Source organism: Aquila chrysaetos, chromosome 25 (assembly GCF_900496995.4).
Source record: "Aquila chrysaetos chrysaetos chromosome 25, bAquChr1.4, whole genome shotgun sequence".
Classification (NCBI taxonomy): Eukaryota; Metazoa; Chordata; class Aves; order Accipitriformes; family Accipitridae; genus Aquila; species Aquila chrysaetos.
The window spans coordinates 5,766,655-5,780,461 of record NC_044028.1 but is presented as its reverse complement, the minus strand read 5'-3'; the positions used below and the strand labels follow the sequence as shown (position 1 = coordinate 5,780,461).

General features: G+C 50.3%; 1 protein-coding gene and 1 long non-coding RNA gene across 6 annotated transcripts; both read left to right on the top strand.

The window, feature by feature from the left end:
• The first annotated feature begins 1,008 nt into the window (after positions 1 to 1,008).
• On the top strand, positions 1,009 to 3,870 carry LOC115335907. The gene is made up of 3 exons (XR_003921577.2): positions 1,009 to 1,930; positions 2,569 to 2,676; positions 3,214 to 3,870. It is a non-coding gene; the product is annotated as an uncharacterized LOC115335907 (long non-coding RNA).
• A 1,976-nt stretch (positions 3,871 to 5,846) lies between these two features.
• CHST12 (carbohydrate sulfotransferase 12) lies at positions 5,847 to 13,388 on the top strand. 5 transcript variants are annotated; one of them, XM_030002251.1, is made up of 2 exons: positions 5,847 to 5,948; positions 11,680 to 13,388. In XM_030002251.1, the coding sequence occupies exon 2, from the start codon at positions 11,775 to 11,777 to the stop codon at positions 13,032 to 13,034; it is 1,260 nt and encodes a 419-aa protein (XP_029858111.1). In that variant the 5' UTR covers positions 5,847 to 5,948; positions 11,680 to 11,774; the 3' UTR covers positions 13,035 to 13,388. The 5 variants fall into 5 exon arrangements, with proteins under 5 accessions (XP_029858111.1, XP_029858112.1, XP_029858113.1 ...); XM_030002252.2 differs by lacking the exon at positions 5,847 to 5,948 and adding an exon at positions 6,075 to 6,200; XM_030002253.2 differs by lacking the exon at positions 5,847 to 5,948 and adding an exon at positions 6,091 to 6,189 and having other exon boundaries at positions 11,676 to 13,388.
• The last annotated feature ends 419 nt before the right edge of the window (positions 13,389 to 13,807 follow it).

The window sequence follows — 13,807 nt, the reverse complement described above, 5'->3', positions numbered from 1 at the left end:
CTGTGCTCCCCAGCCAGGGGAGTGCTGAAGAACAGGAAAGACCAGGAGATGTCTGCTGAGAGGACAGCCAGAAAGAAAAGATCTCTCTCTCTCGAACCAAACTTCCACAGGGTAAGTCCTTTGTGTTTCTAACGGGAATGGGTTGAGCAGAAGGCATGGACCCAGTGGAGCTAGGGTGGTTTTTAAGTACGGTAAGAGAAACAGTACAAGCTGTAAGGGACAAATGTCAGACATTTGTCTTAAACATTTCTTGGTACCGAGGAAACCACAAGATTGTATAAACATTTCTTGGCATGAAGGAAACCACAAGGACAGAGCAGAGCCCTGCAGTCTACCTGTACCGCAACAACAATGCCCACAGCCTGGTGCAATCTCTCACAATCTCGACGGCACGGGCGCAACAAAGGTTCGGTGGGTAGTCGCGGAGACATGCGCGTTGGACTGGAGACCTCCACCACCAGGCCGACATGCAGGGTGTCCTGGTTTCAGCTGGGACAGAGTTAATTGTCTTCCTAGTAGCTGGTACGGTGCTATGTTTTGAGTTCAGTATGCGAAGAATGTTGATAACACTGATGTTTTCAGTTGTTGCTAAGTAGTGTTTAGTCTAAAGTCAAGGATTTTTTCAGCTTCTCATCCCCAGCCAGCGAGAAAGCTGGAGGGGCACAAGAAGTTGGCACAGGACACAGCCAGGGCAGCTGACCCCAACTGGCCAACGGGGTATTCCATACCATGTGATGTCCCATCTAGTATATAAACTGGGGGCAGTCGGGGCAGGGTATCGCCGCTCGGGGACTAGCTGGGTGTCGATCGGCAGGGGGTAAGCAATTGCACTGCACATCATTTGTACATTCCAACCCTTTTATTATTGCTGTTGTCATTTTATTAGTGTTATCGTTATCATTATTAGTTTCTTCTTTTCTGTTCTATTAAACCGTTCTTATCTCAACCCACAAGTTTTACTTCTTTCCCCAATTTTCTCCCCCATCCCACTAGGGGCGGGGGGGGGGGGGTGAGTGAGCGGCTGCGTGGTGCTTAGTTGCTGGCTGGGGTTAAACCACGACAAGGGAGACCCCCACCATCCAGCCAAGAAGCGTGGAGACCCTCACCATAAAGACACCAACAAGGGTGGGAGATGCCCCCATCACCAGGACACCAGCAATCAACAGGACCAACAGGACATCGCTGGATCCTAGGGTGGTGATACCTTCTGTCTCTGTCTCTCTCTTTTCTACCTTGCTCTTCCTTTTCTCTTTGCGGCCAGCACCTTATCTTGCTCTTTCTCTTTCTCGCCTCATTTACCTCACTTTGTGTATATAGTTTGATGTTGTTAGTCATCTGAATAGTTCATCCATAGAGTTCAAGTTTCATGTTGAATCATTTTGGTAAAATTAGGTAAAATTCTCCCCTCCCCTTTCCCTTCGATTTTGTGACTCGCTTGGCAGACAGCAATTTCTTGAGTTATCACACGATTGTTTCAGTTTTGTTTATGTTTGTGCTCAATAAACAATTTGATTGGTTGTTTGGCGTCATTTCTCCGAGGGATTTCGAGCTTCCCGTGACCTCCCACACTAACCAGGGTAGCGTGCTTGTTGGGTTGTGACACAAGCTGCATGACGAAATAAGTTAAATATCTTTATTCTTCTATAATGTCCTTGTCCTCCTGCCTAAACAGCAAGCTAAGCCAAAGTCAGGTGTGAAAGGAATCTTTTTGGTACAACGTGGCAACAGAAGTGAGAGACATCACCACTGAGTTTAACTCAACTTGGTGTCTTTCAGACCTCAAAAGCTAAGCATCGGACTCCTTCAAGCCCCAATACAGACAAAGCTTGTGAGAACCACCTGTGCCGAGCTAGACTCTTCCATCAGTCAAAAGCTGCAAGTAGCATATCCATTGCCGCAAAGTTCAAGGTTCCTATCAGCCACCATTCAGGTAGGGGCCAAAGAGCCGCTGGTGACATCCTGCATCAGCTCTGTTGGAAAAGATGGATTATCATGTGAGAAATAAGCCAGAGTAAAGGCTAATGATCAGAACTATTAGTAATCTGATCTTCATTTTTTTCATGTGGTCTAAGTAGCTTTTGATGGGTAAGAAAGCATATCTTTGCAGACCACTGCCTCAACTATGCCTCTGTAATCTAGGGGGAGGAATTAGTGTTCAGCTGGGTTCACATGCAACAGGTTGCTGATCTCAGTCTCGTCATTCAGACAGTTTCACATCCAAACCAAGCCTCAGCAAGGAGACCAAGACATGACAGGCTGCACTGACCATCTGTCAGCTTCAGTTGTTTTTCTTTGTGCAGACACACAAAGTGAGGATGAGGTTAGGGGAACTAGAAACCCAAATCCTATTGAAATGTAGCCAGAATCCTTCCCCATTCTGGCAAGAGATGCTTACTGATGCTAATTAGTTTTTCTTACCTTTTTTTGTTACTAAAAAAATGGTTAACTTTTGATTTACAATGCTATAATTTATTTTGGCTAGCTATTAGCAACTCATGCATTGCAAAATGTTTTTAAACTGTGCTCTGCTCCCACTGTTTTTAATGAAGCTCTCCCTGCCTTTGACAGAGGGGACTCCACTAGAGGTGCTGCCAAAAGACAATGCTCCTGCAAGCACCATCCAGCAGAGCAACACTGATCGTGTCAAAGGACGGGTCCTACAGAAGCAAGTCAAGGGTGAGTACATAAAATATCAGGTTGGCTGGCCCAGGAGGCACTACTGTATTCTTCAGCACTTGCTCTGTTGCAATCTGAACATAAAGAGCTGTAAATGCAACACGAATGGTCCAGTTGGGAAAGCTGTCACATGGGTAAGGGTTTTACAGTCAACTTTTAAGACTATCTTTTTTTTTTTTTTGGCAACAGATGACATGGGCAATGTTCCAGAATGAGTTACACTCCATCTCCCTCTTAGCCAAAAATAACCTCTTAGGAAGAGAAAATAACATTTTCGGAGGTGTTCATAACCCTAGCCTAACCCATATGTGAAGTACAAAGTTTAATCTGAGTTAGCCGTGCGACAACATACTGCTTTCACGGAAAGTGTCACCTTGGGATTTTCTTAAGGCAACGATGTGCAGATCCTAGGGCCTTTGCCAAACTTCCCTCTCCATAGCCTGTGTCAATCTGTCTCTTCCCCATTTTGACTGGCAATGAGACTCAAATGGAAGCCTGAGAAACTTGACCAGGTACTTCATCTTCCCTCACTTGCAGGGCCTGCAGATGGTGCCAGCAGTCGGCAAAAGCAGGAGTCAGTCGCCCGCCTGGGGAACCAGCCGAGGACTAAATAGAAGTCACTGGGGGAGCAGGACTCTCTGTGGCCCCAAGGGATTGCAATTTCAAGGCTGCTGGAAGTCTGGGAAGCAGATTCAGGGGGAGCGTGCCTTAAAATGTATTTTAGCTTCTCTGTTGTGATGCTGAAAAGCAGAGGGAAGGCTAGCAGGGGGGAGAAGGACCTTATACATTGTAGATTACTTTTTCCCATATCCCTACCGCAAGTCTTTCCTCTGTACTGTGCGGTCTAGCTGTTAGCTTCAGTTTAAGACAAGTAGGGTGTTAACAGAGTCCAAGAGAAGAGGAAAACCTCATTTTCCCAGCAGTGTTCTCCTCCCAGAAGATGTCAGCATGGAGCCCAAGCCGCCTTTTTTCCTGGGGCAAAAGTGTGGATGCCACCCATGCATCCAAAAGGCTCCCTGACTATTAAAACCAAATGTAAATGCCTGAGAAATAGTTTCCCCATTCTTCCCTGCTGTCCCTGTGTGTTGCTGTGAAGCTGGGAGGTGTAACACACGCCTGGAATGCTGTTTGGGTGAGCAGATGTTTGGCTGTGAGAGCAGCCAGAGATTGCTCTAAGCTCTTTTCCATCTACAGCAGCATGGTGATAGGTGAAGACCCTGATAAAAGCTAGCCTGGAGGTAAACCACGGGACTGTGTTTTTCTTTTTGGAACAAACATTTCCAACCAGCAGCCTTTTCCGTAAGGGGCTTTTAAAAGTATTTTCCCTGCTTTTTGAATATGCTGCAAATAAAGCGGCGCTGGTCCTTGCACTGAATAAATAGTGACTCCATGCCCCAAACAGGAGTGGCTTCCCTCCTAGGTCTGCCGAAGTATCTGAGATGACAATCTCCGGCAGGTTTGTGCATTTTTCAGATGGATGAAGCATCTTTTCTGCAGCTGCAGCACTTGTAAAGAATTCTCCTACATGCTCTTTCTGACTTGCTGCGTGACACTGCACACACTCCCTATTCCTTTATGCCTCTTGCTTCGCTATCTGTCAGGAAGATGAGGGGTAGCTCACTCCAGGGATGAGGAAGCTTAGATTACTTGTATTTATAAAATGCCTTAAACCCCTGAAGTAGGGATGCAATGCAAGTGCATAAGCTGGTATAGGAAGCAGCCGATTTTCCTTATGAAACAGAAAGATGCAGGAAGAGGTGCGATGGCGAAACAGGTCAGGAACACTTGTTCCCCAGGGCTGACTCTTTCAGATAAACAAAGATATAAAAAAAAGGACACACAGACAAAATAAGCACAGACTGTGTGTAGAACAAACCTGTGCCAGCAGGTCTTGAGCCAAGCCTGTATTTACAAGACCTCACGTGACCTGCAAACACTGAAGGACCAAAAGTGAGGGAAAGCGGAGTTTTCCAAGCATATACATCTGCACCAAATACCCTTGGGCTGAATCCCCATGAAAAGTTGTAGCATTTGGGGCTATTATTTCATACCAAGAGCGGGACATTTGAGCCGAAGGCATTGGTTTGAGGCTGTCGCTCTGAAGGGAGGTTGTGTAACAAAGAGTTTGGTAATTTGCCATGACTGTTGTGAAGAGTACGGAGCTGTGTGATGTGCTAATTTCCCTGTTTGTAAAACCTGTGTTTTAAGCCTGTTAATGTAAAGTTGGGGATGGAGATCTCGGAGGTGGAATCTGTGAATTATCATTTGTAGCTTTGGTCATTGCTGGAGGTGAGGCTGCAGCTCATCTCCTGGGGCCGTGCTCATTTTGAGTGCTGGGCTAAGGGCTTTTTGATTTGATTCTTCCCAACCACAAGAGTAGCAAAGGGACCTTAAGCTCTTCTGGGCTTTTCAAGCTGCCTTTTCTAGCCTTGCTGTACCCAGTGATCTACGCTTTGCTCCTAATACTAGAACCCAAGAGGCTGGGGGTTTTCTTCCACAAAACAGCTTGAAACTGGCTACATCTAACTGCGAGCTCCAGCAAGCAGCGATGTCGGGTCTCGGGCTGCTGCATCCACCTCGGGACAAGGACTGTTGCCACCGCGTCCATCGCTGCCTCTTCCTCCTCCTCGTCCTGTCCCTGCGGCAGGGCAGGGGCTGCGGGGGGGGGGTCTTATCTCTGCAGCCCCGGAGCCCCCCGCCTGCAGGGAAATTAAATCCCCGCACAGGTTTACGGCGGGGCCCGAGTCCTCCACGCAACCCGTAACGAATTTAAAAATGAGGTTTGGGTTAAACTTCCCTTGCGCGACCGCTCGAAAGGTGGGGGGGGGGGGGGGGTTGGCAACGCAGCCCCATTTCAGAGAGCGCCGAAGAGGGCGTCTCTTCGGCCCTTGCTACCCCGGGTCTTCTACAGCGCTCCGGCTGTGGGGATGAACCGGGGAGCCGGTGCCGGGGCAGCCCCTCCGCTCCCCCCCGCCCGACCCCGCGGGCTCTCCGGTCAGGCCGACGCCGCCCCGAGCCCCCGCCGCCTTCAGGGCCCGCGTTCCCCGCGGCGGGGAGCCGCCGCCGCCAGGCCGCGGGAGAAGGCGCGGGGCAGGGCGGGCCGGGGCCTCCCGCCGGCGGGCGGAGCGGCGCCTGCGCCGCGGCCCCGCGGGGACCCCCGTGCCCGGCGTCTCGCGAGAGGCGGCGGCCCCCGGGTAGCGGCGGGACGGGGACGGGGCAGCGGCAGGAGGAGGAGGAGGAGGAGGAGGAAGGCTCCGCTGCCCGGGCGGGAGGTGAGCGCGGAGCCTCCCACGGCGGGGTGGGGACGGCCTCTGCCTGCGGGCGGGGCAGGGCCCGGGGCTCGGCGCCTGAGGGGACGGCTTGGGAGGCGGCGGCGGCGGCGCGGGTGAGGCGGTCCCGGCGGGGAGGGAGGGGTGTGCCGCCCGGCGGCGGGGCTGGGACCGGGGAAGCTCCCGGTTAATCAGCCGCAGCCGGGGCACGGCATCCCTTCTGCGTTCTCCCCGGCGGCCGCAGCAGCGTGCCAGGTAAGGGCGCAGGGCTGGCCGGGGACGGCTCCGTCGGGATCCCGGGGCGTCGTGGGGTGGGCTGGGGTGGGCTGGGCGGCGCTGCCCACCCTCACGCCTCGGCGGTGGCGGGGAGGAGGCCGTTGGGTCTGTGGGGCGGCGGGCGGCTCCTCTGCTCCGAACCGGGAAACGCTGGCTTTTTCCCCGCTCTGCCGCCGGTGCTGGGCCTGAGGCTTGAGGACAGCCCGCTTGCGCCGTGTTCCTGCGGTGTTCTGCGGTCTGCGTTGCTTCTGGACTCGGGAGCGTCTGCGGTCCGAGCGGCTACGAAAGCAAACCCAGGAAACATCTTCCTCCGACGGCGGAGCGCTGCTGTTGACGGTAGAGCGTGGCTTTTAACGTGATTAATCCCGCTTGAACTTCACGCGCGAAACTTCAGTGCGGAGCTGAACTACGTACAGCAGAAAACTGTGCTTAAATCAGGTGTTTGTAAGGCAAACGCAGGCGGTGCGAGCGGCAGGGTCTGATTTCTGGCCCCTGCGCTGACGTACGACAAACGTTGTGGGGTTTTGTCGGCCCGGGCTGTCGGCACCGAGGCTCGCTGGGGCTCTTCCTGCGTTTGTAAGGCCAGGAATGATGGGTGTGCTTGAAGTTTGCAACAAAGGTAATGAATGAACAGGACGTGCTGCGATTTGGGATTTCCTTCTGGAAATCTTAGAAATATGGTTATCGAGACAACTTCCAAGTATAGATATTAAAAAAGAGGCGACTGGCACTGCCAAGCCTGTACAAACCAGGCTTTGTGGCAGCGACGGGAGGGAAGGCGCTGGGATAGCTACATAGATTAGGACGTTCTTTTGCTGGCCTCTAGCATATATATGCGCAGTTGCGGTAAAATGTGCAATGCAAGCCCTATTTTTTGCTTACACTGTGCATTTATACTAATGTAACCGCTGATGTCATTACATGGGTTAAAACTTCCCTGCTCTGCAAAAGGTGCTAGATTTTTGGAAAGCTGGGGAGAAGCGGTTTATTGAGTGATGGCCAAGTGTGTGAAATTAGTTTCTGGTTATTGGTACAGCGTCCGTCTGCTTTGGCTGATGGGCGCTCCTTCTCCTGCACCTGCAGGAGGTTAAACTGGTGCTGCTTCTCTAGAGCCTGCCTATTCCCTAAGCGTAACTGGTAGCAGGTGCATACCATGATAGGTGGGTAAAGAAGGCTGCATGGGTGAGTGAGTACTGGTGAATGCAGGTGCCCCAAGGGAAAGTATCCATTTGAATTTGGGGGTTTTGTATGTTTTTAAAAGTTCTCATTCCACCTCTTCCCATCTTCAGAAGCAGGCAGAGCTCAAGCGAGCTACCTGAAATCCCGTATCTTCTCATGTTAGAACGAGTGGGCACTGGAGGAGGTGAGCTGGTGCTTAGTGCCTGACCTGTGCCTTGCGCTTTCCCGTGGGGAGTTAGGAGCAATGGGAGAGGGACAAGCCTGGGGAAACACAAAGCAAGAAAGGGTGGAATCTGCACCCAGGTCCTTGGAGGCACGGTCCCTTCTAAACCATTGCTGTTCACAGAGAGGGGTTATTGTCCCCTGTCTCGGGTACATACCCACGTGAAAGCTCCTTTATTTTCTGTAGGCCTTACTGCTCCTGTAAGTGAGCTGGGGTAACTTTCTTTTGCAAAGACAGGCTGTGAGAGAATGTAGTCGTCGTACAAAGCCAAGAGGAGAGGAAGAGACAGGAATTACTTGAGCTGCTGTTTGCCCTGAGAACAAACAGTTACAATCAGGCTGTGAAGTGCAAATAAGGTTTCCAAATCCCTGAGGAGTTGCATCTGCAATAGGTTTTGCAATAAGAGCGCTGGGGACACATCCCCCCTTTCTGGTTTTAAATGAGCGTTTGAGAGGTGGTTATTTGACATGGCAGCTTCTGATAGGAGAGGATGGGTCCAGTGACCTTGGACCTTAGTGTCTTCCTCGGGCCTGGGACGGGGAGAAGAGTCCTTGGTTTGCGCTCAGGCCAGGTTCAGGTTGGAGATGATCACGGGATGGCTGCTCAGGGGACTCTGTAGGATGATTATAGCACTTGGTCCGTTTCCCGGTTTGCCAGCGTCATGTCACAGAAGCAGCTTTGTGTGGATCCTGGTGCACGTTCTTGTTGGCTGGTGACTTTGGGTTAAACTTGAATGTAAATTCTTGGCTCCTCTTGGAGGCTTTTCCTTTTGATTCTGGCAAGAGGAGGATGGAGGCGCGTTCCCTCTGATGTGCACAGAGACCTGTAATTTGTCCTTTCAGTCTGGCGTCTTTTATGAAGTGCTCAGGAAGAGGATGTATCGTAGTCAATAGAGTAACTGTTTTCTGCAGTGGTTTTCTCATGAGGGGGAAGTAAGCTGTGTTATTGCTCTTTTCCAGGGTTCCTCTCTAGCACTGATAGAGTTAACAGAAGTGGAGTCATTTCGATTCTGTGCTGCTCGCTGCTGTGTGTCTTGGAAAAGCCAAATGCTCTGGCAGGCCTGCGTGCTGTGTCCTGGAAAGCAGGCTCGAGCCCTTGGGGTGTGCTTGGTAAAGCTACATTATGGTGGTGGCTTTGACAAAGAGCCCTCCTTCCGTTTGCCCGAGGAATGCGTGTGCCACACACAGCGTCTCGTTTGCTTCTGTCGCTGCTGCTGAGAGGGTGATCTGTCCGTGCCAGGGTGGGACAGCTTTGCAGAAATGCTAGCAGGCTGCTGCACTGCCTGAAGCTGTGGAAGCTGCTGGGTATAGGCATGGCAGAAAGGGATGCTCCGTGCAGCTTTCCAGGCTCGCTGCATTCCAGCCAGCCTAAAGGTCTCAAGCAGCGTTGGAAACCCAGTGTGCTAGGGATTATGTGCGCAGTGGGCACCCTATTCATCCAGAATAGGAAGCAGTCACTGCCGTGAACAGCTAACCGGCTCGAAAGCAAGAACAGATTCAGGCAAAACGCAAACCCAGACGTGTGCCAAGCAGTAGGCTTGGCAGCGTCACTCCATTATCTTCTGCTGTTGGACTGAGATGCTTGGCCTGAAGTGCTGACGCACATATGTAATTTGCCCCTTCTTTAACTCCATGCTCCTCTCTCTGGGTGTTTCTTCTTAGATCTGCTCCATCCTCAATCTTGACTAGCTAAACGTAGAGAATTACTGCTGAGTAATACCTGCTTCTTGCTCCGCAGAGTGCAAAGTGTTATGTCTGCAGTTCCTCCAGCTTCTCTTCACACGTAGAATAAGAGCCTGGCTCCAGGAAACACAGTGTTTGGTGTTGCAGTGCAAAGCCATGTGCTAGGCTACAGCTACACTGAATTTCTGGCTGTTCCTGCTTCCGAAGTGTAAATAAATACACCAGGGTGGAAAAAACCCTAAACCTTCAGTTCTGCATTTTACGTCTTTTGGGACATTAAGCTGAGCTAATACTTTGATATGTAACTATATCTGGTATTCTTCCTGTTTGTTACTAAATTCTCGTCTAATGCTTTTAGTCTAGTGTTTGAAACCAGGACTTTGATTGTTAAAATCTGGCATCCCTGAGGCACAAGCACAGCCATGCTTGATGGCTCTTTAGACAAGTCATTCAATGCAAGGCTGCTGTGAGCTTAAAAGGCTCTGAGCATTTTCCGCCCCCCCCCTCCCAGGGCATGACAGAGCTCAGCACTTTTGCATATCTGGTCTCTCAGGTTCTTTGCATCCCTGTACAGGGTGGGGTTGGTGCCGTTTAAGGGTGGCGTGTGAACTGGTTGGGGAGCAACTTCTGTGTTTCCAGAGGAAGAGAGACCCACTCTTCGTTTTGAAAAGCTTTTCAGGGCACCTTGCCCTGAAGTGGTTTTGTTTTCAGAGCTGGTGTTTGCAGGGTTTGTTCTGAAGTCACAAAGCGTCCAGGGAAGACCCAGGCACTGCTTGAGACTGTAATGAGAGCGATGGTCAGCGGTATCACAATAAATGATATCATTTAGAGATTTCTCGATTATATGGTTGTGTTTAAAAACAGGGATAAAGAATGGGGATGTCTGCAGAAAGGGCCGCTCTTGTTTTCTATCTGTAGCTGATGTTCTGTCTTTATAATCAGGGGCTGGACTGCGTTTGGAGGGAGGAGGAGGTTGGAGTGACTACTTTTTGCTTGTCTTTTGATGTTAAACCTTGCAGAGAGAGACTGTAAAACAGCAAACCTAGGTTTCATTCTCAAAATGTCAGATAGCTGCTCCTCACTTTACTATGTTCTTCCCTGGCTGTAGGCACTGGCTCCTTGATCTCTTCGGGAGAGAGCTGCTCCTCACTTTACTATGTTATTCCCTGGCTGTAGGCACTGGCTCCTTGATCTCTTCGGGAGAGAGCAAGGCTGGTTTGCCAGCCGGCCTCTGCGTGGAACTTTGGAGCAGAAAAGATGCGGCAGGGTGGGGAGACAGATCACTCTTGAGGAGCTTGCTGGTGGAAGGGGGCTCGGAGTCAGCAGGGAAGGAGGTAGCAGTGAAAAGATGGGACTGGTTGAGGTAAAAAAACCAAACCTGGTGCACCCTCCAGAAAAGATCTTCTGAGCTGCCCTTTTAACAGTGATTTCTCGCCTGTCTTTGGTGATCAAGAGTTGTTAGGGATGAGTGTGATAGAAATATAAATTACGTTAAACCAGGAAAAGACATCCTGACTCAATAGAGTCCAGACATGGACAAAGATTTACCAGAGCATCCTTAATCTCAGAACTCGTTGAGTTAAAAGTAGTCATTTGTTTAGATTTTTCTTGATGTGTGGCTCTTATCAGGGCTACGTCCACTTGGGGGGTGTTGTAGGAAAACTGTTTGTCTAATCTCTGTTCTTGACAAAATGAAGTAGCTACCAAGAAGGGTTGTGGAGGTGACTTCACACAGATTAGATAAGATGGTGCATTCGGATCAGTGATGTTCTCTCAACAGGGGCTCGCTTTAGCCACTGAGGCAACGGCATCTTCAGCTATGTATTTATAACTCCGATAAGGTCTTTGTTTTCAGCACAGTGGTACAGAGCATCTTCATGGGGAGATGAGACCACAGTGTGATACCACAAGCTAAAATCATGGATTGAGCCCTCTCTTCCTGTTGCGTTAGATATGTTTAAAAATCAAGGAGGTCTGTGAAAGGTAGTTGGCTCTACATACTTTCTGTATGTAGTTGCATTTTTTTTTAATACTCTAAAACTTCCCTCCATAAACTCTAGGCCTGAAATCTTTGTGTTTATTTTTTAAATGAAAATGGAGCTTCCCTTGAAATCACATGACTCTAGAAGCTTGAGGTTGATAAAAAAAACCCCATGCTTGCTATGGAAACTGGTAAAATTGCAAAACTTTATGCCTCCTTTTGGCCAGTCAGCTCTTCTCTGCGGAGTCTCTATGGGTACCTCAGACTCACCCAGCTCTCCGCATGCGGAAACGGATGGTCAGCCCCGCGGCGAGTCTTGATTGTGCAAGGTCATTCTCTCCAAACCAGAGTTATTAAGGGCTCAACTAACTTTTTTTTCTGGTATATTTCCAGGCTCCTGGTCTGCAGCACCATGCTGGATCCCAAGCCTCACTCTGCAAGCCGGAGGTGAATCCAGGTGAAAGCCAGCTATCGCAGTAGGTGTCAGGATGACCAAAGCACGGCTCCTCCGTCTCTCTGTGGTGCTGGTCTCCATCTTCATGATCCTCCTGATCATTGTGTACTGGGACAACGTGGGAACGGCTCACTTCTACCTACATACGTCCTTCTCCAGGCCTCATTCCCCCGGAGCCATCCCTGGTATCACGGCAGGTGAAGACTGGGAAGCCTTGCCAGACGTGGATGAATTTTTGGCAAAGCTGCTTAGTTCAAACCTGAAACAGAATAGCTCTAGCCCCCGAAAGACAGAGCAGCTACTCGTCCAGGGCTCCAGCAAGCCTGCGGTGAGCAATCTGGAGGAGAACGTGCGGGGCTATGACTGGTCTACGCACAATGACAGAAACAGTTTGGACCAAGAGAAACTGCAGATAGAGAGACAGAGAACATTGCGGGAGTTTTGTGCCAATTCCAGCTTCACCTTCCCTACCAAGGAGCGCTCCTTTGATGACATCCCAAACTACGAGCTCAACCACCTGATCGTGGATGACCGCCATGGCATCATCTACTGTTATGTCCCCAAGGTGGCCTGCACCAACTGGAAACGGGTGATGATCGTGCTAAGTGAGAGCCTGCTGGACCAGGGGGTCCCATACCGGAACCCTCTGGATATCCCCCGGGAACATGTCCACAACACCAGCACCCACTTGACGTTCAACAAATTCTGGCGCCGTTATGGGAAGTTCTCCCGGCACCTCATGAAGATCAAGCTGAAGAAGTACACCAAGTTCCTCTTTGTACGAGACCCTTTTGTCCGCCTCATCTCTGCCTTTCGCAGCAAATTTGAGCTGGAGAATGAGGAGTTCTACCGGCGATTTGCCATCCCCATGCTAAAACTGTACTCCAACCATACCAACCTTCCCACCTCTGTTAGTGAGGCCTTTGGGGCAGGCCTCAAAGTCACCTTTTCTGACTTCATCCAGTACTTACTGGATCCCAGGACAGAGAAGATGGCCCCCTTCAATGAGCACTGGAGGCAGGTTTACCGTCTGTGCCATCCGTGCCAGATAGACTACGATTTCATCGGAAAGCTGGAGACGCTGGATGAGGATGCTGCTTATCTATTGCAGCTCCTCAAAGTGGACAGGCTGCTTCGCTTCCCCCCCAGCTACCGGAACAGGACTGCCAGCAGCTGGGAAGATAACTGGTTTGCCAAAATCCCACTGGCTTGGAGGCAGCAGCTCTACAAGCTTTATGAAGCAGATTTTGTACTCTTTGGCTACCCCAAGCCAGAAAACTTGCTTAAAGACTAGAAGCGATTGGGCGGTGGGTGTGGGAGGGAACATCTGAAATACCAAAAATGTTTAAAGCCTCCTCATTTTTCCTCTTAATTCCCTTCCCCATACAGGTTGGTACAACGGAATATATTTTTTCTACCGCCTCCCCTTCCATTTTTGCAATAATGCCAGAGTCCGGGGTATTCCAGCCAGCTGTGCATATGCAAAAAACGCCAGGTTTTTTGTTACCATTTGTTTTCTGGGTTTTCTGTTTTTTACAATGTCCCCATGTTTTGCAATGGGTCGCTGCCCTTGGTCACTCTGCCAGCTGTGTCCTTCAGTAGCTTTTTATTAATACTTTTTAAAAATTAATATATTTAAGATATTTAATACGAAGTGTGTGTCGTGGCAAAGGAAGGGAAGGAATAAAAAAAAAAAAAAGTAAAAGAAAAACCCAAGAAATTATGCACCTGCCTCTGTGTGTTGTCTCAGGGCTGCTGTTTTGGAGGTCCGAGGTTTGCAGAGCGCTCGCATCTCCCTGGGAGCTGGGTTTGTTGGTGTTGCCTTCACCAGCCTTGTCTGCTGGTGGTCGCTCTGAGCTGGGCTCAAGGCATATGGGATGGGTCAGTGCCTGACTCTGCCAACCAGTCCTGGAAGAATACCGGTGCTCCGGTGACGTGTGCCGCTCACAGCTGGTGAGCGTGACGCCAGGGTCACAGGAAGGAAATGGTGGTTGGGAGCAGTGACGCCAAGCCCCGTGGGGTGTTTCAGGACATGCAGGTGGCCAACACGGTACCTCTGCACTGCTT

What these genes read in the sequence shown, in the direction of transcription:
- CHST12 (XM_030002251.1), top strand. Translation starts at nt 11,775, where the DNA reads ATGACCAAAGCACGGCTCCTCCGTCTCTCTGTGGTGCTGGTCTCCATC.